Genomic DNA, 14,227 nt, shown 5'->3' on the forward strand with positions numbered 1-14,227 from the left:
CGATTAGGTGAAGTTTCCTTATACCCTAGCATCAGATTTATGCATGCAAATTAAGTGTGCACCCCCAATTCATATACATAAACAAGTTTTAATTCAAACAGATAAGCAAATTGAATTCACCATTCATGAAATCACAATTGAAAGTAATCAAATCATAATGCAAATATAGCCATGGTTTCGAAATTCCCCCTAGCCAAAAAGGGGATTAGTTCCTCATACTCGCAAAGCAAAAATTCTGGAAATTAAACATTGAAAACACAAGAAAGATTACACCTAGAACGTCCAGCAACTCCAAGTTGAATGGCATGCATGTCTAAGGGCTTTCCTCCTTCTTCCTTGCTGCGACACTTGGTGTGGGTGGTGGTTTTGGGGGTTGAGAATGGTGTGTTCTTGTTTAGAAGGATGAATAATGGCTGATTATGGTGGTAGGGTGTGGCAGGTTATGTATGGAGGTGTATGGAGTGGATGAAGGATGAAGAATGGAGGATAGGGTGTTGCGGCAAGGTGTTTTCTGTATAGCATAAGGGGTGGTACGAATTTTTGGCTGATTTTATGTTTATATAGTCCTAGGGTTAACTAGATTAGGGTTACACTTAGCAGATTTTATGGATTAGGGCCCTAGGGTTCGGCACAAGCAAGTTAAATCCACTTAGGAGAGGGTTTGGCCCAATTAGTTTTATAAAAGGATTTGTATACCCAAATCCACAAGGATTAAGGCCTAACAAATTAGAATCCAAAAGGAAAAAGGTTTAGGAAATTCGTCCAAAATTGGGCCTTCTAGAAACTAGGTGTTTTGTGGCTGATTTTGGGTTTTCTAGAAGAGATAAAAGGGGGAAGGGTGTGGCACCCTTTTAGGGTTAGATAAGGCTTCTAGAAATCATGTTTTTAGGTCCACTTGCAGCTAGGATTAAGGTGGAACAAGATTTAGTTAGGATAAGATAGGATAAGGTTTGGATAAGATAAGGTTGGATAAGGTTTTGGATAATGTTGGATAAGGTTTAGATAAGGTTTTGGATAGGGTTTCCTCTTTTGAGCTACTTCCTTATCCACTTTGTCCTTAGCTTAGTTCCTTCCTCTTCTTATCACATTTCTAGCCTCTTGAAGTCCAAATTCGTCCATCCATGTTGGCCCATATGCAAGCTATCCACATAGTGCCCAAAACTGCTCCAAAATGCATCAAAATGCACTTTCTTGGAACTTTAACCCTTCGGACCTACAAACACACGAAAATGAGTTATAATACAACATTAACTAGGAAATAATAGCACAAATGCACAAGAATAAGCTAGCTAAGTCGCCTAAATATGCTCCTATCAGGCTAAATCCCTAGTTAGCTAGGGGGTGATTCAAAACCATGTTTATGCTTGCAATATAAGTTGATTACCTTCAGTTGGAATTTCATGAGTTGTGGATTCAATTTGTTTAACTGCTTGATTGATAACTTATTCGTGTATGTTTATTGAGAGTGCACGCTTAGTTTTCATGCATGAATATGATGCTAGAATATAAGGGAGTTTCACCTAATAGTTACAAACTTATATTCACAAGTAGTGGAGGTCGCTTATAAACGATCGCGTTAAATGAATTCTTGGCACCAGTTTCATGTTCATCATAGTAACGAATGCCTCGTCAACACTTATAGTTTTCATGTTGCTTAATGATCTTTGATTGTATCTTTATTGTGCTTTTCACGTAAAGGACTTTTGAAGAATGTTTTGAATTGTTGTATGCGCTGTCCCATCCAATTCATTAACTTAAGGAGAACTTGAAGGTTCATTTAAGCGAACCTAATTAACCCGGGGTGTTAAGTTTCTTGATTCATCGAAAGACCAACTGAAAATCATCTTATATGCAAGTGTGACATGTGTGGAGAAGAACCTTCTAGTTAGCATTCCATCCATATTTTCATCAAATTCGTTTTCCAATCTGTTTTCATTATATTCTGTTTTCTTTGTTTTAATTTCATCAAAACTAAATCCCCCTTTACTTTAGTGGTTCAATTTAGTTAGAAAGTGTCTTAGTTTGTGATTCTAAGTGTTTTGATTCAAGTTATAACCCAAATTCGTCCAAATTAGTGTAGGAGTTCAAAACTGCCCAGATTGTGTTTTTAAGGCAGTTTTGAGTGTTTTGTTGCTGTTTTGAGTCTTTTGGTTTGTTTTAGTGTTTTAGTGTTTAGTTTTGCATTCTTTGAGTCTAGGTTAGTGTTTTAACCTTTGTTTTACGTTTTTTAGTCAGTTTTCAAGTGATTTAGCAATCCCTCCTAATCCCCGGTTTAGAACGATCCCTACTTATACATATACTACAATTGTCAAAAGAGGGTTTTAATTTGTGTGCTGATAGGAGCATATTTATGCTACTTAGTTATGTTGTTTCCTTGCATTTAGTGAATTAATTACTATTTATTTCAGTCTTTTAAGTTATTTCCGTATGTTTTTAGGTCCTAATGGCAAAAGGAGCAAGAAAGTGCATTTTGAGGCTATTTGGAGCATTTTTGGGCATGGATTGGATAGCTTAACCATGGAGTAAAGAGGATGGACGAAATTGAAGTCAAGAAGGGCTAGGAAAGGCTACAAATCTGGTGGAAGAAGTCCTAATGCAATGAAGATAAGGAAGAAGCAAGAAACAAGGAACCTTATCCAACCTTATCTTATCCTATCCTAGAAACCTTATCCTATCCTAACTCTAACATTATCCTATTGTATCCTATCCAAATCAAGTTAGGACTTAAACTTAGCTACTTAGAGGGAATTAATTACACATTTAAACACCTATTTCAGTTTCTAGAAGCCTTATCCATTTAAATGCTGCAAGAACTCCATTCCTTGTAGGTTTAGGAATTGCAATCCTTCCTCTACACCTATATCATGAGTCCTTATCCATTTAGGTCCAGAAATCTACCCTTTACCCCTTCTAGAAGTCTAAATTCTGCCAAAAAATACCTAGTTTCTAGAAGCCCTTAATTTCTGGCGAAAATTCCCTATCCCTTTCCCTTTTGGTTTCTACAAAGACTTAACCCTTTTTCCATGGGATTGTGCAATCCTTGTCCTTCACTAAGTGTGCATAATTAGCCTATATAAACAGCCAATGCCTCACCATTTAATCCATCCACTCACACATTCATTCATTCATACTTTCATCCATCAAACACCACAATCCATTCTACAACACCCTAGTGCCGCAAGCAAGGAAGCAAGGAAAGGAGGAATTGTGCAATCTGCCATCCAAGGGAGTGCCGTGCATGCCATTGGAGTGTTGAACGTTTTTCTTGGTGCTTTCTATCCTTAGTCATAGTTCAATGTTTAAATTTAATTATCTTTGTTTTGCGAACATGAGGAACTAACTTCTTTTTAGTTAGAGGAGAATTTGAAGCCATGATTATATGTTTTATATGAATTGATTACGTCCGGTTATTATTTCTTAAGGCATGAATGTGATTTGCTTATCTAAGTTATTAAAAATGGTTTATGTATGTGGGTTGGGGGTTAACACTTAATTTGCATGCATAAACTTGATGCTAGAATATAAGGGGGTTTCACGTAATTGTTATTCACTTATATTCACAAGTAGTGGAGGTTGCTAGTCACAATCGCGTTATGTAAATCCTTGGTATGAGTCTCATGTTTTTCATAGTGATGAATGCCTTGTCAATGCTTATAGTTTTCACAAAACTTAATGACTTTTGATATGTATCTTTGTTATGCGTCTCATATAAAGAACTTGAAAAAGATAATTTGGTTTAGATGCGTATTCCATCTAATTCAATGAAATAAGGAAAACTTGAGGGTTAGTTGTGCGATGCAACTAATTTGGGGCGTTGTCATTCATAGTCTAAAGAAGTAATAACTGGACATTGGTTCGTATGCATATATCATGTGTGGAGAAGGACCCTCTAACTAGCCTTTTACCCATTTATTTTACCTAAATTCGTTTTTCAAAAGTGTTTTCTATAAAGTTTTTGTTTTGAGTCTAAAATTCGTCAAAAACAATCCCCATGTTATTTAGTCTTCATATTTGAGTCAAAACTTGTTTTCCTTGAGTCTTTTGAATCTAGTCAAGTCCTATTTTCGTCCAAAACCTTTATTGAGTCTAAAAGTGAGTCTTTTTGAGTATTGGTTGCTGTTTTAAGTGTCTAAAGTTAGTTTTGAGTCCATAGAGTCTAGTTTAGTGTTTTTGAGTCTTATTTACATAGATTAGCATCCCTAGTTAATCCCCGGTCTAGAACGATCCCTACTTACATATCTACTACAATTGTCGCAAATAGGGTTTAATTTGTGTGTCAAGTTAATTTTCACATCATGTGCTTATATATTTCGCATCAACAACAAGGAAACGGATTCGGGAGAAAGCAGTGGTACATGTAAGTGAGAATGTCTCTGCAATGTTGCAAAGAAAGCTGCCACCTAAATGCAAAGATCCAGGTAGTTTCACTATCCCTTGTGTAATTGGTAATACAAGGTTTGAACATGCTATGGTAGATTTAGGTGCATCAATTAATGTCATGCCATATTCTGTTTATGCATCTATGAATCTAGGAGAGCTTAAAAATGATGGTATTATTATTCAATTAGTCGATCGATCTAATGCATACCCAAGAGGAGTTTTGGAAGATGTTTTGGTGCAGGTAGAACACTTGATTTTTCCTGCAGATTTCTATGTGCTTGACATGGAGGATTCAACCCACTCTCCACCATCACCACTCTTACTTGGACGACCTTTCATGAAAACAGCCCATACCAAGATTGACGTGGCCAAAGGAGCCTTAACTATGGAATTTGGTGGTGATATGATTAACTTTAAAGTCTCTGAATCCATTGAGAATCCTAATGATGTTCGTTCTTGTTTTGCCATTAGTATAATTAAAAATATAGGGCAGGAACGTTCAGCACCCATCAAGAAGGATGCATCTAGAACCACCATTGAGGAAGGAATTGGAGTGGAGCACAAGGAGCACGCCATTACCCTAAAAACACCCAATTTGGCCATGCCTAGTGATAAAATTGGCGAGATGGTGGCTGCCCTAGGGGCATTGCCACAACAACCTAGTAAGTCTCCAATCCCAATTCCAATTCCCATTTCAACTAATAGGTTGTTACCTTCTTTGGTGCAGGTACCCAGTCGATTTCAAGGTGGTGGGAGCATTTATATGGACTTTAGGAACCAAAACACCAAAATCAGGGAGGATCACTATCCCCTTCCATTCATAGAGCCATATGATGAGAATTTCGAGGGGCATGTTGTGGATGATGTACCCCTCCATGCCGTGGGTACTAGTGAAGGTTAGCATGGCATATTCGTCCGGCTGGAAGACGTTAAAGCAAGCGCTTCTTGGGAGGCAACCCATGCATTCAACAAGGAGAAGATGGAACTTCCACTCCAAACCCAGATTTGCGTTTCTAAACCCTTCTCTTTGCTGCTTTATTTTATCATGCTTAGTTGTTTGTTATTTGTTTGCTTTTGTGTGAGTCTTTATGTGAAACATTGAGGACAATGTTTGATGTAAGTGTGGGGGGGGGGGGGGGGGGTAAACAAGTGTTCTTATGCAAAATTCGTGGGATTTTATCACCTATCACTTCTAATGTTGTTTCCTGATGCGAAAATTAACTTAACACACAAATTAACCCTCTTTTGACAATTGTAGCATATAAATAAGTAGGGATCGTTCTAAACCGGGGATTAGGAGGGATTGCTAAATCACTTGGAAACTGACTCAAAAACGTAAAACAAAGGTTAAAACACTAAACTAGACTCAAAGAATGCAAAGCTAAACAATAAAAACACTAAAACAAACCCAAAGACTCAAAACAGCCCCAAAACACTCAAAACTGCCTTAAAAACACTTTCTGGGCAGTTTTGAGCACTTTCACTAATTTGGACGAATTTGGGTAACAACTTGAATCAAAACACTCAAAAACACAATCTAAACATATTCTAACTAATTAGACACTCTAAGACACTTGGGGATTTGGTTTTTGACGAAAATCAAACAAACAAAACAAATATGTAAAATAGGCAGATTCTGACGAAATTGGTGAAATTAAGTGGATGGTGAGATGGCTAGGAGGTTTTTCTCCACACATGGCATACTTGCATACAAAATAATCTCCAGTTGCTTATTCGATGAATTTATGAACCTCAACACCCCGAGTTAATTAGGTACGCTTAAATTAACTCTCAGATTTCCCTTAGGTCATTGAATTGAATGGAATTAGCGCATTGCAATCAAATTATTCCTTAAAAGTTTTCTATATGAAAGCGCATGATAGAAAGACAATCAAAGATCATTAGGTTCTATGGAAATCATAGGTGTTGACGAGGCATTCGTAACTATGAAAGCGCATGATACTTATACCAAGAATTTACTTAACATAATTGCGACCAACAATCTTAACTACTCATAGATGTGAGTTCCCAACGATTAGGTGAAGTTCCCTCATACCCTAGCATCATGTTTATGCATGCAAATCAAGCGTGCACTCTCAATTCATATACATAAGCAAGTTTTAATTAAAATAGATAAGTAAATTGAATTCATCATTCATGAAATCACAACTGAAAGTAATCAAATCATCATGCAAATATAACCATGGTTTCGAAATTCCCCCCTAGCCAAAGGGGGGATTAGTTCCTCATGCTTGCACAACAAAAAGTATTGAATTTAAACATTGAAATCATAAGAAAGAATACACCTAAATGCTCAGCAATTCCAAGATGGATTCGATGCACAGATTGGCTCCTCTTCCTTCTCCTTGCTGCGGCACAAAGTTTGGGTGATGGAATTTGTGGTTTTGGGTGGTGTTTTCTTGTTTGGAGGGATGGAGGATGGTTGATTATGGTGGGGAAGGGTGCAGCAGAGATGTATGGATGTGGAGGGAGGTCTATGGAGGCTTAGAATGGAGAATGGAGGTGAGGCACAAGGGTTTCTGACTAGCATAAGGGGGTGGTACGAATTTGTGGCTGAAAATATGTTTATATAGTCCTAGGGTTTATTAGATTAGGGTTTCCTTAGCAGATTTGGTGGATTAGGGCCCTAGAATTCGGCCATGGGTTGTCAAATCCACCTAGGAAGAGGTTTTTGGCCCACATAGTTTTATAAAACGAATTGTATACCCAAATCCACAAGGATTAGGCCTTGGAAATCAGAATCCCAAAGGGATTGGGCCTAGGAAGGTGCGGCTGATTTAGGGGAGAGGGTAGCTTGGCTTGCAAGGCAAGGTAAAGCCTTCTAGAAAGGTTTGGGCGCCACTTTTCTAGGGTTTCTAGAAAGAATAGGTTATGTGGCAGATTTGGGCCTTCTAGACTAGGATGCTTCTAGAAATAGGTTCTAGAATGATCCATTTAAGTCCCCATGTAATTAGGAGTAAGACATGATAAGGTTTGGATAGGATAAGATGAGATAAGGTTTGGATAATGTTTTGGATAATGTTTCCTCTTTTCTTGCACTTTCCTTATCCACTTTGTCCTTAGCTTAGTTCCTTCCTCTTCTTATCACATTTCCACCTTCTTGAAGTCCAAATTCGTCCATCCATGTTAGCCCACATGCAAGCTCACCACCTAGTGTCCAAAATAGCTCCAAAATGCACCAAAATGCACTTTCTTGATACTTTAACCCATAGGACCTACAAACACACGAAATTGAGTTGTAATACGACATTAACTAAGAAATAATAGCACAAATGCACAAGAATAAGCTAGTTAAGTCGCCTAAATATGCTCCTATCATTTCCCACTGTATTTAAGTGTTTTTAATGCATTTTGAGCTGTTTTGGTGTGTTTTGAAGTAAAAATCCGAAAATTTGAAAAAAATTGAAAAAAAGTGTTTTGAAAAAGCCAAAAAGAGTTGTTTTTGTGTGTTTGTTTGTGTCTTAGGGTACCTTCCAACACAATGATGAAGATTTGGTTTTTAATGCAAGACTGTTAAAGAGAGTTACAAACAATGATGGAAGTTTGATTTGCTCCTTGGTTTATGCTTGGTTGTAGTTATAGTTTACGAATTCACATGTAATCACAAAGGATAAAATCAGTTTTTGTAACATGCTTGAAGGAAGGAACTCAAACAAACGCTACATCCCTGAGAGACTTGAGCCTAAATGTTTATTTGGAGAGTTATTAATCTGTGCATTCTTGTTTTCTAAAGTCGTTGCATGATCTCATTATTCTTTGCTTGGTTGCTACTTAGAATGCGTTTCATCATTATAGTTCCAAATACTAGAACTCATACCCGTTTTATTCAAAGCATGAAATTGATTAGCATAACAAATAACAGGATGAAGTTGTGTAGTAGTCACCACCATAGCCAAATAGCCGAATCCACCCTTGTCATTTGTATTATAGGTTTAAACCCCCTTGAGCCTTGTTTAGCCTATTTTCTTGTTAACCACATCATCCTTACCTAGCCTAGAATAGGACTTTCCATACCCTTGTTCTTGAAGTATAGTGGAGCATAACTTAGAAGGAATTCCTTTTGAGTGACATTTGTGCAGAAAACAAGTGTGGGGGAAGGGATTTTGTGAGTGTGTGTGCGCCAAAGTCTCAAAAGAGGTACGAGAAAAAGAAAGGAAAAAAAAAAACGAAAAGGAAAAAAAAAATTGTGAAAAAGAAGAAAAAGAAGAAGAAAAGAAAGAAAAGGAGTCAGAATAAGTGAGAATGAACTCACAAGTGTGATTGTTGAAGAAAGGGTCCAAAAAGTTTGAATATGGCCCTAAGTGTTGTGTGACTTCCCCTTGGGTGTTCAAAGTTGACTTCTGCGTTCTAAAGGGAATTCTAAGTGCCTAATTCAATACTTTGCTCACTATTGCTTTAAGAATGTTTGTTTATCCTTCACCTTTCGTTGTTAGCCAATACCCTAGCCTCGTTACAACCCTTTGACTTCTATCTTGATTGTTATGTGTTTCAATATGTGGAGTTTAAAATGGGTTTGAGCATATGGTATCCCTGGTTCTCGCGTCTAATGATAGGAGCATATTTATGCGACTTAATTGGCTTGTTCTCATGCATTTACGTTGTGTTTTCTTAGTTCTTTAAGTCTTTTAAGCCATTTTCGTATGTTTTCAGGTTCTAAGGGCTAAAGGAGCAAAGAAGTGCACTTTGGAGTCATTTGGAGCACTTTTGGGCTAAAGATGGATAGCTTATGCTTGGAGCCAAAGTGTTGGACGAAATTGAAGACCAAGTGAGCCTAGAATCGAAGGAAGAAGGAGGAATCAAGAATTGGAAACCAGTTTCCATTATTGGGAGTTTCCATTTGTGAAGGTGTCCATTTTTGAAGTTTCCAAATAATGTTGGTTGCCTAAATCACATGTTCTAGAAGCCCTAGACATGTCCTAAATTGTGCCGCACCTTACCTTCCTTTTCTCTCCCAAAATCTGCAAGATTATGTCACAATCCCTTTCTTAAAAGTCTTAGCTGCACCTATACATTCCCTTTCACTCAAAATCTGCAAGTTTAATTGCACTTTCCCCTTCTTTTCCTCCCTTTGCCGCAAGACTTAGCCCTTCTCCTTAATTCCTGATTTCAATTACCTATTTTAAAGGGATTTAACTTAATTCCTGATTCTTAGAATGGATTTGGGGAATTAAACACTTACTTATTTCCTATTTCCTTGCATTAAAACACATTCTCATTGTGTTTTATGCCATTGCCGCACCTATTAACCACTTTCCTTTAATTTTCTGATTTGATTTCCTATTTCTAGAAGCTTTTGACTTAATTTCTGTTTACCTAAATAACCTAGGGTTTTAATTCCTGAAATCCTATAAAGAAACATTCTTGTTGCAGCCACAAGGGATTGATTCATTCACCATTCACGCCAGAAATTCATCCCTTCCTTCTAGCACATCCATACTTCACCATTCTCCATATTTTCTGCCCAAAACCAACCTTTGCCGTCCCTTACATCCATCCTAACCCTAAATCCATCATTCAACATCATCCATAACCCCCTAAACTCACAATAACCTCTTGTGCCGCAGCAATTAGGAGAGGAAGGAGGCCTTGAACGTTTCATGCTTGCAGATTGGGGCGTTCTTAGGTGTACTTCGTTCTTGTTTTCAATGTTTACATTGTTATTACTCTCTGAGTTTGCTGTAATCATGAGTGGCTAAACCCCTAATTAGTTAGGGGAAAGTTTGAAGCCATGACCATGTTTGAGATATGAATTGATTTCTTCCAATTGTGATTTGTTAGGTTGTGATTGCAATTCAATTATCTGTTTTATTCAAAACTTGTTCTTGTATGTTGATTAAGGATGCATACTTAGTTTTCATGCATGAACTCGATGCTAGTTTATAAACGAGTTTCACCTAATCGTCACAAGTTTATAAACATGAGTAGTGAAGGTTGCTAGTCACAACCGCGTTAATTAAATTCTTGGCAAGAGTATCATGCATTCATAGTTACAATTGCCTCGTCAACACTTATGATTTTCATAGAGCATAATGATCTCTCACTGTATCTCTTCTATGCATTCATGTTGAGGACCGTTGGAGAATAATTTGAATTGTCGCATGCATCATCCAATTCAATGACATAAGGAAATCTGAGGGTTAATTAGTGCATCACGGTTAACTTGGGGTGTTGAGCATCATAGTTAATGAAAAGCAATTGGAAAATCGATTCATATACAAATGTGTCATGTGTGGAGAATGGACCTCTAACTAATCCATCCATCATCTTGTTTCCAAAAATTCGTTTTACAATCTGCCTAGTTTTATAACTTGTTTTGTTATTTCAATTTTCGTCAAATCAAAACCCCCCTTTACTTTCTTGTTCTATAGTGTTTAGAATCTGTTTAGTTTGTGTTTTAAAGTGTTTTGAATCAACCTATAATCTTAAATTCGTCCAAAATTGTGTTTAGAGTCAGAAACTGCCTAGTTAGTGTTTTTAGGCAGTTTTGAGTCTTTTGAACTTGTTTCGAGTCCTTTGAGTCTTTGTGAACGTTTTTAACTTTGTTTTTATGTTTTTAAGTCAGTTTAGAGGTTTTAGCAAGCCCTCCTAATCCCCAGTCCAGAACGATCCCTACTTGCATCCTTACTACAATTTGACAACAAGAGGGTTAATTTGTGTGCTTAACTATTTTCGCATCATCTAAGTAGTGGCATTCCATTCATGAGATCATATATATACATGTTAATAATTCCAGAAAATGCTTTCCTTGTTATAACATATGTGAGTGTTCGTCTACATGTTTACATCAATCTCCTCACATATACCTAGTGTAGGGAGTGTAGTCAGAAAATCTGTGTGAAAATCGAGAGTACATCTAGTAAGGAATTGAGGGAATTCTCTAAGGCATGTTACTACATTCAAAATGTTGTTTTAATTGATTAAAAGCGAGCTAGTGAATGGTGACTATGATTAAGTATGCTCAAGGGTAAGGATTGCTTAAATCTATGTGAGTAGTGATCTTTGACATGTTATGTTTCATTGGAAATCCCTGAGGCGAACGTTGGAAGGTTAAGATTGTTTGTTTTGTTACTTTTTGTTGTTTGTTTTGCTCGAGGACTAGCAAAAGATAAGTGTGGGGGAATTTGATAGGAGCATATTTAGGCGACTTAACTAGCTTATTCTTGTGCATTTGTGCTATTATTTCTTAGTTAATGTCGTATCACAACTCAATTTCGTGTGTTAGGTCCTATGGGTTAAAGTACCAAGGAAGTGCATTTTGAGGCAATTTGGAGCAATTTTGGACACTATGTGGATAGCTTGCATATGGGTGATGCGTGATTTATACGCACACAAATTAAACCCTATTTTCGTCAAATTGTAGTATATGTATAAGTAGGGATCGTTCTAGACCGGGGATTAGGAGGGATTGTTAACCACTTGGATTTGACTCAAAAACGTAAAATAACAATATGAAACACTATACTGGACTCAAAGAATGCAAAACTAAACTTTAAAACACTAAGACAAACCAAAAGACTCAAAACAACACAAACACACTCAAATCTGCCTAAAAACCACTTTCTGGGCAGATTTGAGCACAAACACAAATTTGGACGAAATTAAGTAATAACTTGACTCAAGAACGTAAAAACACAATATAAAACACTAAACTAACTCAAAGAATGTAAAACTAAACACTTAAAACATTAAAACAAACCAAAAGACTCAAACATCACCCAAAACACTCAAAACTGCCTTAAAATCACTTTACTTTGGTGAATTTGGACGAAATTGGGAAATAAAATTGAATCAAAACACTTTAAAACATAAACTAAACAAATTCTAAACACTAAAGAACAAGAAAGTAAAGGGGGGTTTTAAATTGACGAGAATTGAAATAACGAAACAAGTTAATAAACTAAACAGATTGTAAAACGAATTTGATGGAATGGAATGAATGGATGATAGAATGGCTAAGGGGTTCATCTCCATACATGTTATACTTGCATAATAAAATGATTTCCAATTGCATTTCAATAAACCATGAAACTCAACACCCCGGGTTAACCGTGATGCACTAATTAACCTTCAAATCTTCCTAACGTTATTGAATTGGATGGGTTAGCGCATACAACAATTCAAAACATTCCCCACAAGTCCTCAACATGAATGCATAGAAGAGATACAAGCAAGAATCATTACGCTCTATGAAAATTATAAGTGTTGACGAGGCATTCGTTACTATGGATTGCATGAAACTTATGCCAAGAATTTGTTTAACGCGATTGTTTATAAGCAACCTCCACTACTTGTGAATATAAGTTCATAACGATTAGGTGAAACTTACTTATATTCTAGCTTCATATTCATGCATGAAAATTAAGCGCGCATTCTCAATAAACATACATAAATAAGTTATCAATCAAACGGTTAAACAAATTGAATCCACAACTTATGAAACGCAATTAGAAGTATTCAAATCAAAATGCAAGCATAAACATATATTCGAATCACCCCCTAACCAAGGGGGGTTTAGTCCTCATGGTACAAAACAAAGAGAATCAAAGAAACACCTAAACATTCCAACAACTCAAACTTGAATTGTATGAACGTTTAGGCCCTCTTATCTTCCATTCCTCATTCGTACAAAACAAAGAGCATTGAAATTAAACATTGAAATCAAAGAAACACCTAAACATTCCAACAACTCAAACTTGAATTGTATGAACGTTTAGGCACTCTTCTCTTCCTCTTCGTTGTAGCACAAGGTCTAAGGATAGTTTGATGGTGTGAATGGTTTGGGGAGTGGTGGAGGAATGGAAGAGGAGTGGTGGAATATGGAAGGATGGTGTTTGGATTGTAAGGGAGAGCATGGCACAAGGGAGTTTTATGGTCTACATTTCTGCAATGGATGAGTGTTTATGAATGGAATGGATGGACTTGTGAAGGGCACGGCCCCAAGGGACCAATTTCTGTTGTGAAATGAATTGTCCATGAATGAGTGTGAATGAATGAGTATTTATAGGTGAAATGGGGGGAACATGACAGCTAGGTTGCATGTGCACATGTTGGTTGAATGATTATGAGTGCATGTGGCTGAAATAGCATGTGGAATGGCTGGAAATGCAAGGAGAAGGCATGTGCACAGTTTTGGGAGAGAATGGGAGTGCAAGTGGCTGAAATGTTAGAGGAACAAGTGCATGTGGTGCAATGATGGAGGAACAATCTGAAAATGCAAGGTATGGCTGGAATGATTGTGTTTGTTTGAATGTGCATGTGATTAAATTAAAGGATGCAAAGTAAATAAATAATGAATGCATGTGTTGAATTATGAAGATGCATGTGCAATGAAGTGGAATGACAATCTGAAATGGGATAGGTACCCACGGCAATGATGATTTCTGGTGGTGTTTTGGGTGCATGTGGAATGAATGATTTCTTGGTGAGTGGATGCATGTGTTGATTAAAGGGGGAATGCAAAGGAAAAGCTAGAAATGCATGTGGAGTGGCTGCAAGGTGAATGAATAATGAAATGGGAAAGCATGTGCAAGGTTTTGGTGTGAATGATTGAATGTGCATGTGGCTGCAATGGAGGAGGAATCCTTCAATTTCGTCCATCCTCTTGGCTCCAAGCATATGATATCCATTCCAATCTCTAATGTGCTCCAAAAGGCTCCAAAAGGCATCCTTTTGCATACTTTGCCCTTAGAACCTGAAAACACACAAAAGAAGCATAAAGGACTAAAATAACTAAAGAAACATAACTTAAATGCACGAGAACAAGCCATTTAAGTCGCATGAATATGCTCCTATCAATGGGCCAACATGGTGATAGGAGCATATTTAT

At 37.1% G+C, this 14,227-nt stretch overlaps 1 protein-coding gene across 1 annotated transcript in view; it reads right to left on the bottom strand.

Annotated features, from left to right (window-relative positions):
• Window positions 1-1,199: 1,199 nt before the first annotated feature.
• Window positions 1,200-14,227, bottom strand: part of LOC148695064 (uncharacterized) — a gene marked incomplete at its 5' end in the record, with an annotated part of 44,135 nt that continues 31,107 nt past the window's right edge. The window contains one exon of the mRNA XM_088698297.1: window positions 1,200-1,213. Within this exon, the coding sequence (XP_088554423.1) occupies window positions 1,200-1,213 (14 nt within the window). The remainder of the gene's footprint in view (window positions 1,214-14,227) is intronic.

This window comes from Pyrus communis, chromosome 8 (genome assembly GCF_041283825.1).
Source record: "Pyrus communis isolate YQ-2024b chromosome 8, ASM4128382v1, whole genome shotgun sequence".
Taxonomy (NCBI): domain Eukaryota; kingdom Viridiplantae; phylum Streptophyta; class Magnoliopsida; order Rosales; family Rosaceae; genus Pyrus; species Pyrus communis.